The sequence below is a fragment of the Amia ocellicauda genome, chromosome 13 (genome assembly GCF_036373705.1).
Source record: "Amia ocellicauda isolate fAmiCal2 chromosome 13, fAmiCal2.hap1, whole genome shotgun sequence".
Lineage (NCBI taxonomy): Eukaryota > Metazoa > Chordata > Actinopteri > Amiiformes > Amiidae > Amia > Amia ocellicauda.
This window is the reverse complement of record NC_089862.1, coordinates 19,387,301-19,404,243: the sequence shown is the minus strand read 5'-3', so window position 1 is coordinate 19,404,243 and position 16,943 is coordinate 19,387,301. Positions and strand designations below refer to the sequence as shown.

The following is a 16,943-nucleotide window of genomic DNA, read 5'->3' as shown; positions in this document are numbered from 1 at the left end:
ACTTTACCATGACTATACCATATTTTGATCAAGATTTTTTTTTTTACATTAATTTAACAAGTTTAACTATGATTTGACCACATTACCATAAGTTTACTACATTAACATTTTAACTTTGATTTTAACACATTTCTACCACATTTGTACCATGCTACACCTCCCTACACTTTACTAAATGCAAATATATTTTTACCATGGTAAACTATACATTACCACAGGTTTAAAATGCTACACTCACCTTACTGTACCACACTACAAATGTTTCTCATATCTGGTCTCTTATGACTTTTTCCCTTATGTATTTTTCATATTGGGTTAATATTTCATAGAATTGTAGGAAAATATATACATTACATTATAATAATAATATACAATGTATTCTTACGATTATATGTAGGCTATATATATATATATATATATATATATATATATATATATATATATACAGTATAATAGAGTTTTATCATGCTTCTTGAGTTTTTGATTGTTTCCTCCTTGCTCCCTTTCCCGTAGCCCTTGACTGTGACCTACATCTTGACAGCACTTAGCTTTCACCGTCCAGGATGTAGGACTTCACTTACTGTACCTGTGTAAATTGGAACTTGTAAAATGTATTATATTTTGAATTGCTATGTTTCATGTAAATTTAATTTGTAATGTTTGATGCCTTAACTGTATTCTTGCACTTTGTTTTGCACTTATGTTGTAAGATCGCCCTGGATAAGGGCGTCTGCCAAGAAATATTATTATTATTATTATTATTATTATTATTATTATTATTATTATTAATAATAATAATAATAATAATAACAATAATAGTAAGATCAATTGAATATGCCTTCTCACAGTAATACTACCCTGAGTTAGATAATTAGCATATGTGATTTGCAAGATGATTGTGCACCTTACTCTAAATTACCATACAGACACAGATACTCTATGTTCGGCAACAGACCAATACATCGACTAGTCTTAATCACAAATTGATCATCTTTACCTGCATACGTAATCAAATCATGTTCTGCATGCCCGCTATTCTATTCCTTGCATTTGCAGATTGGTTACAAATATAATGTAGGCTGTTGCAAAATGCGAAGATAGCCTTTTGAAAGTCCCTCGCTTAAGTAATGGCATTACTGCTAATGTGGCCGCCATTCTCGTTTCCCATTGGCCAGCTGCGGCCGCCACTTTCCTCCAGATGTCCACATCATATGATCCGCAGCCTGACGCCGGTGGAGCTGCGCTGGGAGGTAGATAAACCCCGCCCCTGTCGCGGCAGAGCCCGGACCCCTCGCTCATTGCTCAGCGCCCCTGTCAATCAAGGCAAGACGCGCTCTGTATGGCCAGCCGCGTCGCGTCTCTGCCCGAAGCTGTCACCGCACATACTTCCTTGCTAGGAGGGAGGCTGATGGGATGCATCAAAGATGGCTTACAAAATTGGATGCAACAGCGACTAGGTCTCATTCATTTGAAGAACAGATCGGTGAAAAGTGAAAAAACAACCGAAAGTCCCCCGTGTCAGGTGGGGAGGCGCGGATTGAACGTCATTGCCGGGTCGATCCCGTACGACGCACTCCGGCCGCGTCTCTTCCTGGCGTTGGCGTTTTGCTCTGCTGCTGCTGGTGTTATTTGTAAATATTATTCCTGTTAAAATGGCCACCATGGAGAAACTGATGAAGGCCTTCGAGTCTCTCAAGTCATTCCAGCAACAGCAGGGCCCACCGTCGGCAGAAGAGCTAGTGCAGAGACAGTAAGTAGGGGCAGGACGGGGTGGCGCTGGCGCTGGGGGGCATCGGCTCGGTGGCAGCACTTGCCCTGTGGATGCAGTTTCTGCGGCCGGGCAGCCCATCGGTGTAGTAATAGTGTATCCGCACATCAGTAATACACGCACAGATCAGCACTGCTTTGACACTGATTTGGTTGCAGTGCATTTAGGAAACCAGCTCTGGTTTAAGAAACGTAATTGATGACTTTCTCTAGTAGAAGGACGTTGCAGGTGCAGATCCTGGGACGGAATAGTTGAACTGATGCTGTGATACCCCTGCTTTCATGTAAATATAAAATATGCATTCATGTGATATATATATATATATATATATATATATATATATATATATATATATTGCATATATGCATGTACTTATATACACATATACACACACACTTAATTGAGGTTCTGCTCACAGGTAATAATAATAATTAATATACTTACAACAGTGCTCTTTAAAGGGGCAGTTCTAAAGTATCCCTGTTAACACGTAGGTCTTTTTAAAGAAATTGGCTTTTGCTTTCTAGGTAATTTTAAACCCATTAATTAAACCCGTCATTTAAGTAATTTTTGCGTTTTTCAACGTTTCAGTAACATCAATAGTGGATGCATATCAGTGAGACCTTGTGGACTGTTTAGCCGAGAGCCTTTCCATACTACAAAAGTGTCCTGGACCAGAGTTGGTGGTTATAAAGATTATTACAGCCACCATGACTTTCAGGACTCAAGGGTTCATAATCTGTCATAATTAAAGGTAGCTCCCTAATAACATAATTTATAATCACAAATCCGGCTGTTCCAAATGTTCTGATCACTGGGAGTCAATATGGTAGTATCCAAAATCAAAATAAACCACAGTGTGTGTTTTTCACCTCAGATTTTGACAGAAGCATTATGAGATGATGTTATTATGGGTTGGGTGTCCATGGTTAAGTCTTGAGTATCAGAGGGGTCTGTTGCTGCAAAAACGTTACGAATCCCTGGCCTAGACATTTTTCATCTGTCAATTGGTTCCCTTCTGTGTCCCTCAGTTTGTGGGATTTGTGTGTTTGTTGTAAGGGGCTCGTACAGGACTGGAACATCTGCTGCAATTAACAAAACATGTTGGCTGCTTCGATTGCACAGAAGGCAAAATGAAAAGGTTAAAGCTAATGATCTCAATGTGTCTAGTATGGATAGAGCAGAAAAGGTCTGGTTGACCTAAAGGTACAAATTAGCCTACCTGGGGCATCCTTTTTGGGTTCATAGCAACTCAAATGGACATTGACTTGACTGACTAGCAAGATGATGTCAGTGGTAGAGAAGACTGGTTTTGAATAACAATATTTTAATTAAAGGCAATGTGAGAGAGAGTCCCTGAGTTTTTTGTTTCTATTGTATCAGCACTCAACATATAGCAAGTTGAGGCCAGACTTGTTTCTAATACGCAATAGCTGTGCTATTTACTTTGTGCAGGGGCTGTTATTCTTTCTAAACGGAGACTGGCAGAGCCTAATTACAATTGGTTTGCAATCAAAGCTTCCTGACTTCTTTCACTTCCCTTGGAAAACATAGATTTCTTAATTTTTCTAATGTTTCTTTGTGACTAAATGGGTTTTGTGCTTCCACCAGCTTGTGTGTTTTCTTCTGTGGACTGTGCACATGCTAATTCGGTGACAGATCAATTTAAAACTTGAATCTACATATGAATATAAAATTACAATGTAATCTTCTAATAGGAAGAGCAGGTATATAACACGTATTCCTGTTCGGAACAGATCCAGAACACCTTAGAAAATGACTTGCAGATGATGTCTTGTTAATATGTGCACCTGGAATGGTTATTCAAGATAAAATGCATATTGTCTCCTTCAAATGTTGCTCCTTTCAGAGTTTTCAGAGACACTGGTAGAAATCAGGTTGAATTTCTTACACTGTTGTAATTGTGGGATAAGATCTAAATTCCCCCTTAAAAAATGTGTAGCTGTGTTAAGATATACATTTATGTCTCAATAAAAGTTTTAACGTTGCAGTAATATTAATAATTTTGATTTACTGGTATTTATTCCTAAGCGAATATGCTTTGTCACCAGGGGAGGGGGGCTGGGTTGTCGGTGTAAATGTTTGCATCGGTTTAGTGGTGGTGGACCAAAAAGTTTGAGAAACTCTGGTCTAGAGAATAATTGTAAAAGCTTTTAAACTAAAAAAAGAGTTTAATATAAACTTCACTTTTTATTTACTCAAATTCACGTAAAATAGGCACAATATATTTGTTAATGTTTTTAAACTATCATCAGTCAGCCATGTAGTTTCATTTAAACTAAGAGTTGTGGCTTTTCAGTACAGCGTTTGTCACTTTCACATATATTATGTGTTGTTTTGCTGTTGATTCAAATACAAGAATATCAACAGGCAATGAGCAGTTAGTTTATTAGCAGTTACAATTATTGACTTTTCTGACAAGTCTCTTGACAAATTAAAACTGAATTCCAATAGCAGTAAACTGTAGTTAAACAAATAAAACAGTTAGGCCAAGCAGTTTATTTTTGTAGTATGTTTTGAACCTGCATTTTAAACTAATTGCTTATGAACAGTATGAAGTTGGTCTCAATATTTCATCAAGAGCTGGGGTCATAGTTCAGGGGTATTGTAATGTATAATCTCTGGAGAAGCGTCACATACTTTGTTTAATTTATAAGCTTTTGAAGAACATAATATTATGATAAATTCGTTTTTATCTTTAGAAATAAATTAAATAAAGCAAACATCCTTTTGTGGGGGATTTTATTTATTCCATTCTTCGGAAGCAAATGTTTTTCCTTATAAAAATGATTTTGACTAAATTATTAGTGCTATATGTAATATGTAAAGTGAAGAATCATCATCATTTCTAAGTTATTTTCCGAATTGCAGGGAAAAGAATAAATAAATGAATCACTACTTATTTAATGTTTATTTGAAGCACAGATATTGTGAGCTAGTGTGAACTCAGACCCTTCATCCTTATTTGTGGAGTCTTGGGGAGAAAAGTCGGTGCAGGAACTGTTGATTATAAGTGTGTAAGTGTTTGAAAGCTTCAATGTCAAAGGTAATCATATGTTTGTGGTGTTTGACAATCAGAGGAAAGCTCTTTTGGGTTTTTCACCGCCAGATGTATATATAAATCTACAGGGGTTTGTTTTATAGTTAAACACTTTGCTTCCCTGACAGTTTCCCCCTCCTCCTGTCCTCCTTCCTTCAGAGTTTCCCAAGGCAGCTGTTCACTCTGTGTTAGAGGGATGATACTTTTCGCTGATATTGCAAATAAGAGCAAAACTGCTCTTATTGCACAATCGCCCTTGTATGATTCAGTTTTATGAATATAAAACTGAATCTGGTATGTATTTCCCCTCTTTAAATAGGGAAGCTTTGAGGTAGCTGTATTAATAATCAGGTTCTGAGCTCCATAACCGTGTAAAACTGTTTAAACCCCTAATCCTCCATTTACACTGTATTATTTTACATTCAGTGCCTGTCCACCCATACTTCCTGAGAGCACAGTGACAGTTTAATAAGAGCAGCTGTTGTTTCAGTGAATGATGTAGTTAATCTGCATTGCTTTGGTCTTGATTATCCAGTATTTAACACTGTTCATGGCAGGACATTTTTCATTTAAATCAAAAAAATATATAGTTGTATTATTCAGTCTCCAATATAATTTATGATGTAAATAATGTCTTATTTAAATTACACAGTGCAATTACTACACTATTCTAAGAATCTTAAGTACAGAGTCACCATTGAGACCCTTTCAAGTTGATCACAGGATTGTGAGAGACATTCCTGTACATCCATGGAGCACTGCGAGGATTGACGTCAAGATTGCAATCCTTTTGATGCCGTGGCCTGTGTCTGAATATCAAATGGGTTTTGTTTCGTTTTCTCTTACAGACTATCACTATCACTTCATTATCAGGAATCAACATGTTTGTATTTTAGATCTATGTGATTCCGATCTCTAAATGTATCTTGATTCTCTCTATACACACAGTCTCCGTCTCACTTTGACTGATTTATGTTTCGTCCTCTTAGGAAGAAAGATCCTGCTGCCACCAAAAAGGACAGAGTGGCTCACTGTCTGACCATATGTGAAAACATTGTTGCACAGTCTCTGAGGTAAATATTTTCTGATCCTGCTGAATCAGTATTGCAGATTAGTGCTTATTAGTACTGTGATATCTAATACTAGGATGAAAAAGGACTTTTTAATCACTCTGTTCTGACCGTTAGATTACAATGCCGCAGCATTTGATCTTTAAGTATAAAGTAAGCTTCACCTTCCTCACTGATCTATGAGAACTTAGAATATCATTTCCGTAGTGCAGTAGCAGTTGTTATGGGATGTGGGGGCAATATGTGGAGTGACTGTGAACCCCATGTTTGCTTCCTATGGTCCTGGGATCAGAAACTCCCCCGAGTTCCAGAAGCTGCTGGGCATCGCAATGGAGATGTTCCTGCTGTGCAGCGATGATGGGGAGTCTGATGTCAGGATGGTGGCTGATGAATGTCTCAACAAAATCATTAAAGTAAGACTCCCATTCCAGAGGTTTCCATGCCCTTCAGTGTGTTTGCATTTTTAGGACCAGTGCCTGTTTCTCATGCAGAATACAAAAAGAGAGTATACAACTTGGCATCCCCATAACTTAATTCAAGTCAAACACTGTTTCCTGCCTCCCCCTCCACAAGAGTGTATGATTGGACTGGAGTTGTGAGCGCATCCTGTTTGAGGTGAAAGCTATAGAAATGTACGTGTTCTTGTTTATTAAAGAGTAAGGAGCAGATAAATCGCATTTAAGCAAGGATATTTACGTTATCATGCCTCCTGGTATAATGCACTGCATTTTGACTTTATTTCAGGCACTTATGGATTCCAACCTTCCACGACTACAACTGGAATTATACAAAGAGATTAAAAAGGTAAATGGTGGTCCATTGTTAATGTATCTTTTCCTTTTTTTGAGAACTAGGATTGTTTATTCTAAGATCAGACACTGTCCTTGAAAATAAATAAAATGACAGAACGGTTTGGGTTTACAACAGAATCCTGTCACAAAGGTTTAATATTAATTTAGCAGGCTCTTACAAGCACTTGTCATAAGCTCTCTGCAAAGACATGACATGCAGGTGTTTGTTACTGCCTCCTGTGTCCCACATGATGTTTGCTATTTTTTTCGATATTACTGTTTAATGCACAGGACAAATTTAACTAAATTACAAAAATGTTATAAGAAAATAGAATTTGTGCCGTTTTGAAAATTGAAATTTAGCAAAAATGAATATGTTTTGGTAAATGTAACAGTCAGTTGAGTGAGACTGTTACTACAATGAACATTTTAAAATACCATATTTTTAAAATGGTTGCTCAGATAAAGTAGACATTTTATAAGTTAATAGACTGTGAAGAGAGTTTTTATTGTATAATAGATGTATCTCGTGCAGTTTGGGCTAGAGGGCTGCGAAGCAGAGCTTATATTATAGTTAAGACACACCCTTCACACAACCTGTTAATGTATTATAAATCACACATGTAAGGATTACAAATATCTTTACCGAGGGAAGAAAACGCTTATTTTCGTTAAATTTAACAAGCAACCCACCTTTTCTCCATCTAAAAATGTTTTGGTCTGTGATTAACTGTAACTGACCGACAGTTGCATTTAAGTGTCCCGAAACATCGTTGGTAACTGAAGATTTTTTTAATCCTGTCAATTAAATGCATGGGATTACATTTATACATAAGGATACACAATAGGAATGTTTGGAAAATGCTGCTCTGTGATTGTCTTTTTTCTCATATGTGATTTATAATACTTTTATAATTGTTTAGATTTTTGTGGATTTTGCAGTTTATTAAATATTTTTTCACAGACATTTTAAACTTCTCACAGTTCTACAGTAAGTAAAAGGAAGCTGCTCTTTTCTTTGCAGAATGGTGCTTCACGGAGCCTTAGAGCTGCACTTTGGAGATTTGCTGAACTCTCACATCTCGTACGTCCTCAAAAATGCAGGTAACTTCAGTCGCTATTTCGTTTTATACTATAACAATATTTATTTTACAGCCTAAGTGAAGGGTAAGTTAGTAGTCCTGTTCAGGATTCCAGAAATGAACAAACTGGCATACGTGTGTTAACATTCTTACTGGTTGAGCTCTTGAAACTCTTGAAGTTCTTTTTATACATTTAATTTGTATTCTATTTAAAACCTTCCTCTATATTGTTTTTTTTTTATTCTAGACAGCTGTTCAGTTTAACGAAACCAGATATGTTCAAATCATGTAATTTGTCTGAAAATGTTTATAAATCCTAATTCCTTAAAAGAAAACAATTGTCGTATTGTCCTTTATTGTGGCCATACATACCTGTACCACACTTCACAAAATAGTTGGTTAATAAAGTATAGTTTAGTTCTGTCCCTGTTTTAAAACATAGTTCAGATTTGAAGCACCGGTCTTTTTGACTATCAATCTTTTTTTTTTTTTTTGGTGTGGCAGTGGTGGCATTTCTAGAAGTTTTGCTGGTTTTGTTACATCCTGTGTCAAGGGGTCAAAGGAGTAATTATGTTATTCCCAATTCCCCTCATCAGGCCCTACTTGGTGAACCTTCTTCCCTGTCTGACCCGGATCAGTAAGAGGCCAGAGGAGGCCGTGCAGGAGACCCTAGCTGCAGCCATTCCCAAGATCATGGCAGCACTGGGCAACTTCGCCAACGACGGGGAAATCAAGGTATGGTTTAGTATTTGGCGAAAATCAATATTCCAATTAGTGAACTATTTGGATGAGTCATTACCACAGTCCTTCAAGCTGTATCCCTATTCTTCCCTTGCTAGTATTAAATATAATTCTTAAACTGCCTCACATTTAGCTGTTCCAGAATTCTAAAGACCAAAAGCAAAACCAACTCCTTCATTATTCCATTTATTATTTACTAGAAACAATGTGTTGCACCTGTAATGTGAACTGTATTGGCCTGGCTTCCTTGGAAGAAATGTGTGGGCTCCAGGTTGTCAGAGTTGCTCTTCACTCTCACTGCACGGAGCATGTAAGTGCAGTTAGAATAATTATTGGGTTGTGGCAGGTATTAAAACATTTTGTACATTAAAAATTAACCTCATTTGTCCCAGCTTCCCTGCATACTGTTTCACCGTTGTTTCACAGTTAAAACCACATTTCGGGGAATGTGGAGTGAAAGCATGTCGTGTTAATGTTCCAGACCATGCAGACACAGCTATTTTTTGTGTTTTAGTGCTTTAACAGCACAACAGTGTAAAGATCTACCCTCATATTTAACACATGTGAGTATAAAGGGGTCCAGTGTGGTGTGTAAAAAGGAAGGCAATGTACTTGGCTTCCCTTGTGGGCAATGCCATCGAGTTAGACCAGAGTGTCTAGTGTCAAAGAGAATGTTCCCGGTCAGTTGCGTCCGCTGGTGATAAAGCTACATCATGCACTAAGTGTAGTCTGTGATGCAGTTTAATTTAATTATCTACAATGCACTTTTCTCTGACTCGAGTGAATTGCGGCGCTGTCTCTTGAGCAATAAATCTCCCAAGGAGAGGATTTTGCAGCAGCTTTTTGACATTTCACACCATGTCTAGCATTGATTTAAAATATGAAATGGCAATAAACTGACTTGAACAAGCAGAATAGTTTAGTATCGGCTTTTGGAATGAGTTTTTCTTTTTCAAATATTTTATGAAATGCAAAGCTGTTTAGTTTAAAAAGAATAAAAGTGAAAACACAGCACTTGACATCAGAATGAATAGAACATCAACAGAGCATGCTTTCCATGAATAGAGATTCCTTTAGTTTTCAAGTATTGTTGATTTATTGATAACTTTCACTCTATTGAGGCAATTTAGTTTTGTTAAATATACAGTATGTATATCCTTTATCATTTTGAGTTTTTCAAAAGTAGTAGTTGAGGAGATGAGAAATCTTAAAGAAACTGCAGTATGACAATGTTACTAGATGTTTGCTAGATAAAACTGAGAGGACTATTCACTTGTTTCATTATTGATTTTCCAATATGTTTTCCAAAAGGTTTTTAGTTTTTTGTACTTTAAATCTGAATCTGATATGTGTGACCTCAGCTTTCCAATACACAACATCATTTCACACTCAATCTTCATGTCTGGCAAGGTCTTGTGATGGAAGTCCTTCATTTAAATACCGTGATGTCACCGGGGCCGGTCATTTGATGTGTGTGCCGATGTGTAATTTCAGGTGTTGCTGAAAGCTTTTATCGGAAACCTGAAGTCCAACTCTCCAACTATCAGGCGCACAGCAGCCAGCTCAGCTGTGAGCATCTGCCAGCACTCGCGGAGGACCCAGTACTTCTACACTTGGCTCCTGAATGTACTACTAGGTATTTGCTGCTTTAATCCCAATTTCTCTTGTACATCTGATATTTGGAATAAGCATCTTAATCCCTCTAATAAGGAAACCCCATTCCTTGCTTATAACTGTTTTCCCATGAAAAAATAAATAGGCATTTAAATGTAATTCAGAAAGCACATTAGAATTTCCCAAGACCAAGAAATGACTTGTAATGAATCAAATGAACACCTTCTTTAATAAAAACAAATAATGAAATCGCAGTTGATGGAAGAAAAAAATTAAAAAAGATCAATCGAACTGGAAGACATGCAAGAACGCTGTAACTCAGTACTTGATCCGGATCAAATGTACCGGTGCATTTGATCCGGATCAGAAATGGCAGTGTAAACGTGCCTGTTAACACTGACAAATCCAGTTGTGTGGTGAGCTGAAGGCCTCTGTCTGTTCCAGGTCTGCTGGTCCCAGTGGATGAGGAGCACCCCACCCCTCTGATCCTGGGGGTGCTGCTCACACTGAGGTACCTGATGCCCTTACTACAGCAGCAGGTCAAGGACACCAGCCTGAAGGGCAGCTTTGGGGTCACCAGAAAGGAGGCTGAGATCTCCCCAACACAGGAGCAGCTTGTCCAGGTAAAGACTGACCTGATCACCGCTCAGAGAAACCGGAACGTCCCAGTCAAGACATTTCTTAATCGACTCCTAAATGAACGTGCTTTATTTTTCTTGACCGTTTTATTTCCCTGCTGTTTTCTGGTGTGCCGTCCAGGTGTACGAACTGACACTCCACTACACAGAGCACCGGGATCACAACGTGGTGACCGCCGCGCTCGAGCTCCTGCAGCAGGTGTTTCGCACGCCGCCCCCCGACCTCTTGCACGCCCTCATCACCGCGGGCAGCATCCCCCGAGTGACCATCTCCCGCGAGGAGGCCGAGAACCGTGGGCGCAGTGGCAGCATCCTGGAGCTAATCGGTAAATCGCACGGCACGTAGACCACACCACCGCTCACTGCACTGCCCACACTCGCCAGTCTCATTCCCTGTAGTTCAAGAGAGGCAAAGGAGTGTGTCCCTTCACCGGTGATTATTCACAGACAGATCTTCGGAAATCTAAAACAAACTGGTTGGTAGTTAATGCTTCGATTGTGGTTACACAGCACAGTATTCTTTACTAACCAGTTTCTTTTAGTTGTGCATACCTTGCAGGTGTTGAATAAACAAGGGCTGGTCCCCCCCGTCCCTCTCATCCCTATTAATCATCCTTCTTTTTCTGAACTGGACACTTTTGATCGTTCCTTTGGCTCTACCCTCTTCTCTATTTGGGCAGTTTCTGGTCTCTTTATCTTTTCTCCTCTGTTACCTGCAGCCGGAGGAGGATCCACATGCAGTCCTCTTCTTCTCAGAAAACCAAAAGGTGATTATTTCCAGTAGTGTCTCCTAGTATTTTCGTGCCCGCGTCTTCATAGTACTTCATAAAGTACCACTTAGTAGAAAGTAGTCTAACGATGTGTCACGCGGTGTCGTCTCGGCACAATATCTTCACATTATGTTTTCTTGGCCGATTTAAAATGTCCCGTTACGGTTCTGTCATTATAGAGGTTAAAAGGTTTAGTATCAGTGGCCTTTTGTTTTATAAAAGCCTTGAAGGTAAGTATACATATAAGGTAAGGTACATATCACATTACCAAGTAACTAGAGACGTTGGGCGTCAGTGTGTCTCTTGTTTCATCCAATCAATTGGATTTTCATTCTCTAGGTAAGCTGCTCTCTGCGGAAGAAGAAGGGCTGGAGGATGATACAGAGACGAGGTCAGAGGTCAGCACTGGAACATTCACAGGTATTTCAACAGAGTGGAAAGGGCCTTGCTGTTATACACCAATCAGCCATAACATTATGACCACTGACAGGTGAAGTGAATGACACTGATAATCTCGTTATCATGGCACCTGTCAGTGGGTGGGATATATTAGGCAGCAAGTGAACATTTTGTCCTCAGAGTTGATGTGTTAGAAGCAGGAAAAATGGGCAAGCGTAAGGATCTGAGCGACTTTGACAAGGGCCAAATTGTGATGGCTAGACGACTGGGTCAGAGCATCTCCAAAACTGCAGCTCTTGTGGGGTGTTCCCGGTCTGCAGTGGTCAATACCTATCAAAAGTGGTCCAAGGAAGGAAAAGCGGTGAACCGGCGACAGGGTCATGGGCGGCCAAGGCTCATTGATGCACGTGGGGAGTGAAGGCTGGCCCGTGTGGTCCGATCCAACAGACGAGCTACTGTAGCTCAAATTGCTGAAAAAGTGAATGCTGGTTCTGATAGAAAGGTGTCAGAACACACAGTGCATCGCAGCACTGTAGCCGCAGACAAGTCAGGGTGCCCATACAAATCAATTTATAACTTTTTTGAAATGCGTTTTTCTTGATTTGTTTGTTGTTATTCTGTCTCTCACTGTTAAAATACACCTACCATTAAAATTATAGACTGATAATTTCTTTGTCAATGGGCAAACATACAAAATCAGCAGGGGATCAAATACTTTTTTCCCCCACTGTAATATATAACTTATTTGCTTTACTGATGGAACACAGGCTTGTAGTGCCCCCTGTCACTGAGTTCTCCACAGTCCCTGAAACAGTGCTGTGGAAAGAGCAACTGTCTTTGTTTCCTAGAGTGTGAAACCTCTGTATGTTCTCCTCCCTCCAGCCTCTGTGAACAGTGACAGCACCAGCGAGGTGCCCTCCTCTTCCGGGGTGTCCACCCTGGGCTCGGTGGACTCGTCCGGGGGCCACGACATCATCACAGAGCAGCCCCGCTCCTCGCAGCACAACCTGCAGTCGGCCGACTCGGTGGAGCTGAGCGCCGCCTCGGACCCGGGCAGCAGCGCGGCGGCCGGGGACCCCGCCGAGGACGAGGACATGCTGAGCCGCAGCTCCAGTCAGATCAGCCCCAGCATCGACGTCAACCAACAGGCTTCCTCGCCCGTCAGCGACAGCTCCCAGACCACCACTGAGGGCCCCGACTCCGCTGTCACCCCGTCCGACTGCTCTGAGCTCGTAAGTGTGATGCAGAGGGCCGAGGGGGGCTCCCTGACTTCCACCGAGGGGCCCGACGTCTCCCCCAGCTCCTCCCAGGACTTCGAAACGTTCACCTCCTCCTCTTCCTCCTACTCCACTGCCTCCTTCACTAGTGGCAGTGACAAGGTCAGCAGCTCAAAGAGAGGGCCAGACCAGAGCTCCCCACCCCTTGATAGCCAAACACCCCCACAACCTGCCTCTCCATTCCTGCTGATCCCATGATGGTTGTTTTGATTTTCCTGCTCCTGCTTTTTTTTTCTGTATAAATATATGGTTGCTCTCAGCTACGGGGCGTTGAGGATCTTTTACCATCTGAAGAACATGCAGCTCTGAATCAAAGCTCGCCTTCAGTAGTTCAGCTGCTTGACTCACTGCAAACTTACAGGCTTCGTGGATTCTGGTCCACATGTACAGAAAGCGTAGGAGTCCCAAAGGCTCCTTCAGGGACCCTTCAGTGTTTGTTTCATAAGAATGAGATTGGTGCATTATATATTATTTATATATTTATTTATTTATATATATATTTATTATATATTATCTAGAGCATAAAACAGAATCTGCATGGAAACAAATCAAATTCTTGGAAATCTAAAATAAATTGTATTATTGAATAAATCCATTTGAGTCTTTCCAGTATTGAATACTTTGAGGATCTATTTATTTCTTCCAAATCTAGCAATCTGATACTGTGCTGAAATAAGTTATCAATTGGGAGAGGTCTCAGTGGACGCCAGGAATCTGGTCTCTTCTTCGTGTTGCTTACAGGGAACAAACTGGTGCTTGTAATGAAGTATTGGCTGGTTGGAATTACTTCATAAATTAAATTGCATTGCTTACCTGTTATAGATAAAATAAGGCTGCTTTATAGAGGCTTGTTTTATGAACACATGCTACTGAAGACAAGTTTTATTGAAGTGGCTGATTTTTTTTTTTTTTTTTTTCATTACCCTGCCCTTTCATGTTCAAAACAAGAATCGTAAAAGATCTGCTTACAAGTCGCATGAAGCCTTTTCTTATTTTTTTTGTATTATCATTTTTATTCCAGTAAGCCTACAGAGCATGAGAATTATAACTTTATTTTTAGGGGGGGGGGGCTGTTTTTTATATCTTATACATTGTATTTGCATTCCATTTTAATCTCTATCAATTCTTGAGACCTGAGGGGGCTCTTTAAGTTTCGGTTCATTGTAGCTTCTCTTAATTGTAGCTTTGGCAAATGAGGAAAGCTGGATTATAACCTGAAGTGAATTTTGGTAGCACACAATCTATTTTTGCTTTCTCCCACAATTTCAAAGTCTATAATTCTTAATTTTTATGGTGCTGATATCACACATCTTCAGCAAGTTCCAGGTCTTAGTGTGGAAGACTGTAATGTCAGCTGTGTCCGGCAGTCTTCGATGTGTTGTGGCTGTGTGTTACAGGTCCTGGATGGCAGTGAGAGCCAGTACTCAGGGATGCAGATTGGCACACTGCAGGACGAGGAGGAGGACAACGCCAACAACCCCCCTGAGGAGCTAGTGGAGCCCTTTTCAGACTCCACACTGGGTAGGCCACTACAACACTTAAACCCTGCTGCCGCTTTACCAACAAGCAGATCCTCGTGAACATGGGTTGGGTAGAATACTTAATCTTTCTGCAATAAGTTATTTGAAGTTATGGTTGTGTTTGTTGTGTCATTTTTGTATTTGGTTTGCTTACTAAGGAGAATTGTCATGCCCATTCTAGAGTGAAGGAAAAATTACAGGAACAAATTTCAAAAAGATGATAGAATGGGACACAAGCATAAAAGGCTTAAGTTGGAATTATATCTCTTTTTGATTCAAGATGATCTGAGACATTGTGTTTGCATCTTATGTTTATAGCCCTGAGAAAACCCCATTTGATGGAGAACATGGGTCACAGCAGGCAGGCGTCTGACAGCAGTGTAGACAGATTTATGCCAAAGGATGAAGTGGTGGAGTCAGCAGAACTGGACAACAAGGTAAGCACTTCTGTGTGGTTCTTATGATCCAGGGACTGTCAGCCTCTCTGTAGTTTGTTGGTAAAATGGAACTGATATTTATTAATCATGAACAATAATATGTATATGCTACTGGCGTAATGTATAGACATTCTGTACAACTGGTAAGCCTGCAAGTGCTTTATTGTCCCTATTCTTAATGACTTTGCTTTGCTTTACTTTTCATTCCCTTTTTTTATTTCTTCTTTATTTACAATATTTTTAAATTGTGGAAAATGGAAAGGATTTATATTTTTTGATAAATTAGGCCTCCAGAGTTTAAAGGGTTAAAAACACCACTGAAGATGCTCCTGACAATACAATACCAATTTCAAATTTTGAGATCTACAGTTCCAATAGGGCCGACCTTGAGACTTGAACTGATCGTAGGGAAGATACGAAACCCCCAAACTGTCCCAATGTAAACATATCTGCGGATATATACTGTATTCTCGTGGTCTGGAAGCTTAATCAGGTTTTTCAATTAGCCATCCAGGATAAAAGGCGATATTGGCCACTACACAGATTCGAAGGCAGCACCACTGGTCCACTGTGTGCGACATCTTTCAGCATCGTTTCTGCTGACTGGGCAGAAGAATGGTGAGTGTTTAATTTATTTTAAATGTACTGTTGTTATAAGGCTGTAGTGTGTGTGAGACTTCACTGTTTTTGTAGAGAATGTAATGTTGTAAATACATGCAAATAAGACTATAAGGCTGAAGAGCATTGTTTTTTTTCTTGATGATTTCAGCAGTGATTTAGGCTGTTAGTAACTTGGCTGGACTTGGAACCAGTAGAGGAGATAGCTGCCCGCTTAATAAGTCAGTCAATTTGTGCAAAGACCCTGGGATGAGAAAGCAATGACTGCAGCACAGCAGGGAAACTCAGTCACAGAGACAGACAGAGCCACATCTAATAAATATTTTAAAGCTAGTCTGGGTGATTCAGGGCTGCCGAGCCCCTTGTGGTCCAGTGTATTTGTCTGCAAGGCAGAGCGTTTTCATAGATTTATCTTTGACATTTAAAAGCACTTAAAAAATAGTATGTTTAAAAAAACGACTATTTGCCCCACAGGCCTTGTCCCAGACAAAGAGGTGCGGGTGAGTGTGAAAGCCTTGGCTGTGAGCTGTGTGGGAGCGGCCACGGCCCTGCACCCCGAGGCCTTCTTCAACAGACTGTACAGGGGGCCCCTGGAGGGAGTCCCGCAAGAGGGTAACTATTGGCCTACTGTCTCTGATCGCCTTGTGATGACTAAATTGGCATATCATGTGCTAAGGCATCAGCGTCAGCCTGATGAATAAGTCATGATAAATTTAATGTTGTGTCGTCTTTAGTGGATGGAGGAGAAAGCGCTGATAGTTTTGGTGATTTCTAAAATGCTAACACTGTTGGAATAACCTTACCAAATACTCAGACAGTTCACCACACACTTTTAAATTAAAAATGTCAGTGTGAATGTTCTTTCAATGCTTTAATAACAGGCTGTGACATTTAAAATGAAAAGTATTTAACCACAGAGCCGTTCTGGCACTCATGCTGAGTTGAGTAAGTCTCCCCTTATTGGGCACAGTTTCTGCAGCAGAATGTTAAAAATAACAGCATTTAAACTGTTTGTATGGCTTTTGAAGGCAGTGTTCTTGACATAGTTAATGTATTCTATGGTCTTTGTATTACGAGAGAACCTTAATTTTGTTTATACTCTGATTGATCTGCCCAATGTAAGACATCGATTAATGACTATTTCCCCTCATCTTTAC

The 16,943-nt window shown here is 40.0% G+C and overlaps 1 protein-coding gene across 7 annotated transcripts in view; it reads left to right on the top strand.

Annotated features, from left to right (window-relative positions):
* The first annotated feature begins 1,391 nt into the window (after window positions 1-1,391).
* Window positions 1,392-16,943, top strand: part of htt (huntingtin) — a 42,052-nt gene continuing 26,500 nt past the window's right edge. For 5 of the 7 annotated variants that reach the window (XM_066720107.1, XM_066720111.1, XM_066720108.1 and 2 more), the window contains exons 1-16: window positions 1,392-1,750; window positions 5,819-5,902; window positions 6,192-6,312; window positions 6,644-6,703; window positions 7,715-7,794; window positions 8,369-8,507; window positions 10,008-10,149; window positions 10,572-10,750; window positions 10,887-11,091; window positions 11,485-11,532; window positions 11,875-11,955; window positions 12,817-13,166; window positions 14,609-14,732; window positions 15,050-15,168; window positions 15,675-15,786; window positions 16,261-16,398. In XM_066720107.1, coding sequence (XP_066576204.1) covers window positions 1,653-1,750; window positions 5,819-5,902; window positions 6,192-6,312; window positions 6,644-6,703; window positions 7,715-7,794; window positions 8,369-8,507; window positions 10,008-10,149; window positions 10,572-10,750; window positions 10,887-11,091; window positions 11,485-11,532; window positions 11,875-11,955; window positions 12,817-13,166; window positions 14,609-14,732; window positions 15,050-15,168; window positions 15,675-15,786; window positions 16,261-16,398 — 2,080 coding nt within the window. In that variant the 5' untranslated portion in view covers window positions 1,392-1,652. The remainder of the gene's footprint in view (window positions 1,751-5,818; window positions 5,903-6,191; window positions 6,313-6,643; window positions 6,704-7,714; window positions 7,795-8,368; window positions 8,508-10,007; window positions 10,150-10,571; window positions 10,751-10,886; window positions 11,092-11,484; window positions 11,533-11,874; window positions 11,956-12,816; window positions 13,167-14,608; window positions 14,733-15,049; window positions 15,169-15,674; window positions 15,787-16,260; window positions 16,399-16,943) is intronic. The other 2 variants (XM_066720113.1, XM_066720110.1) reach the window with 1 other exon arrangement.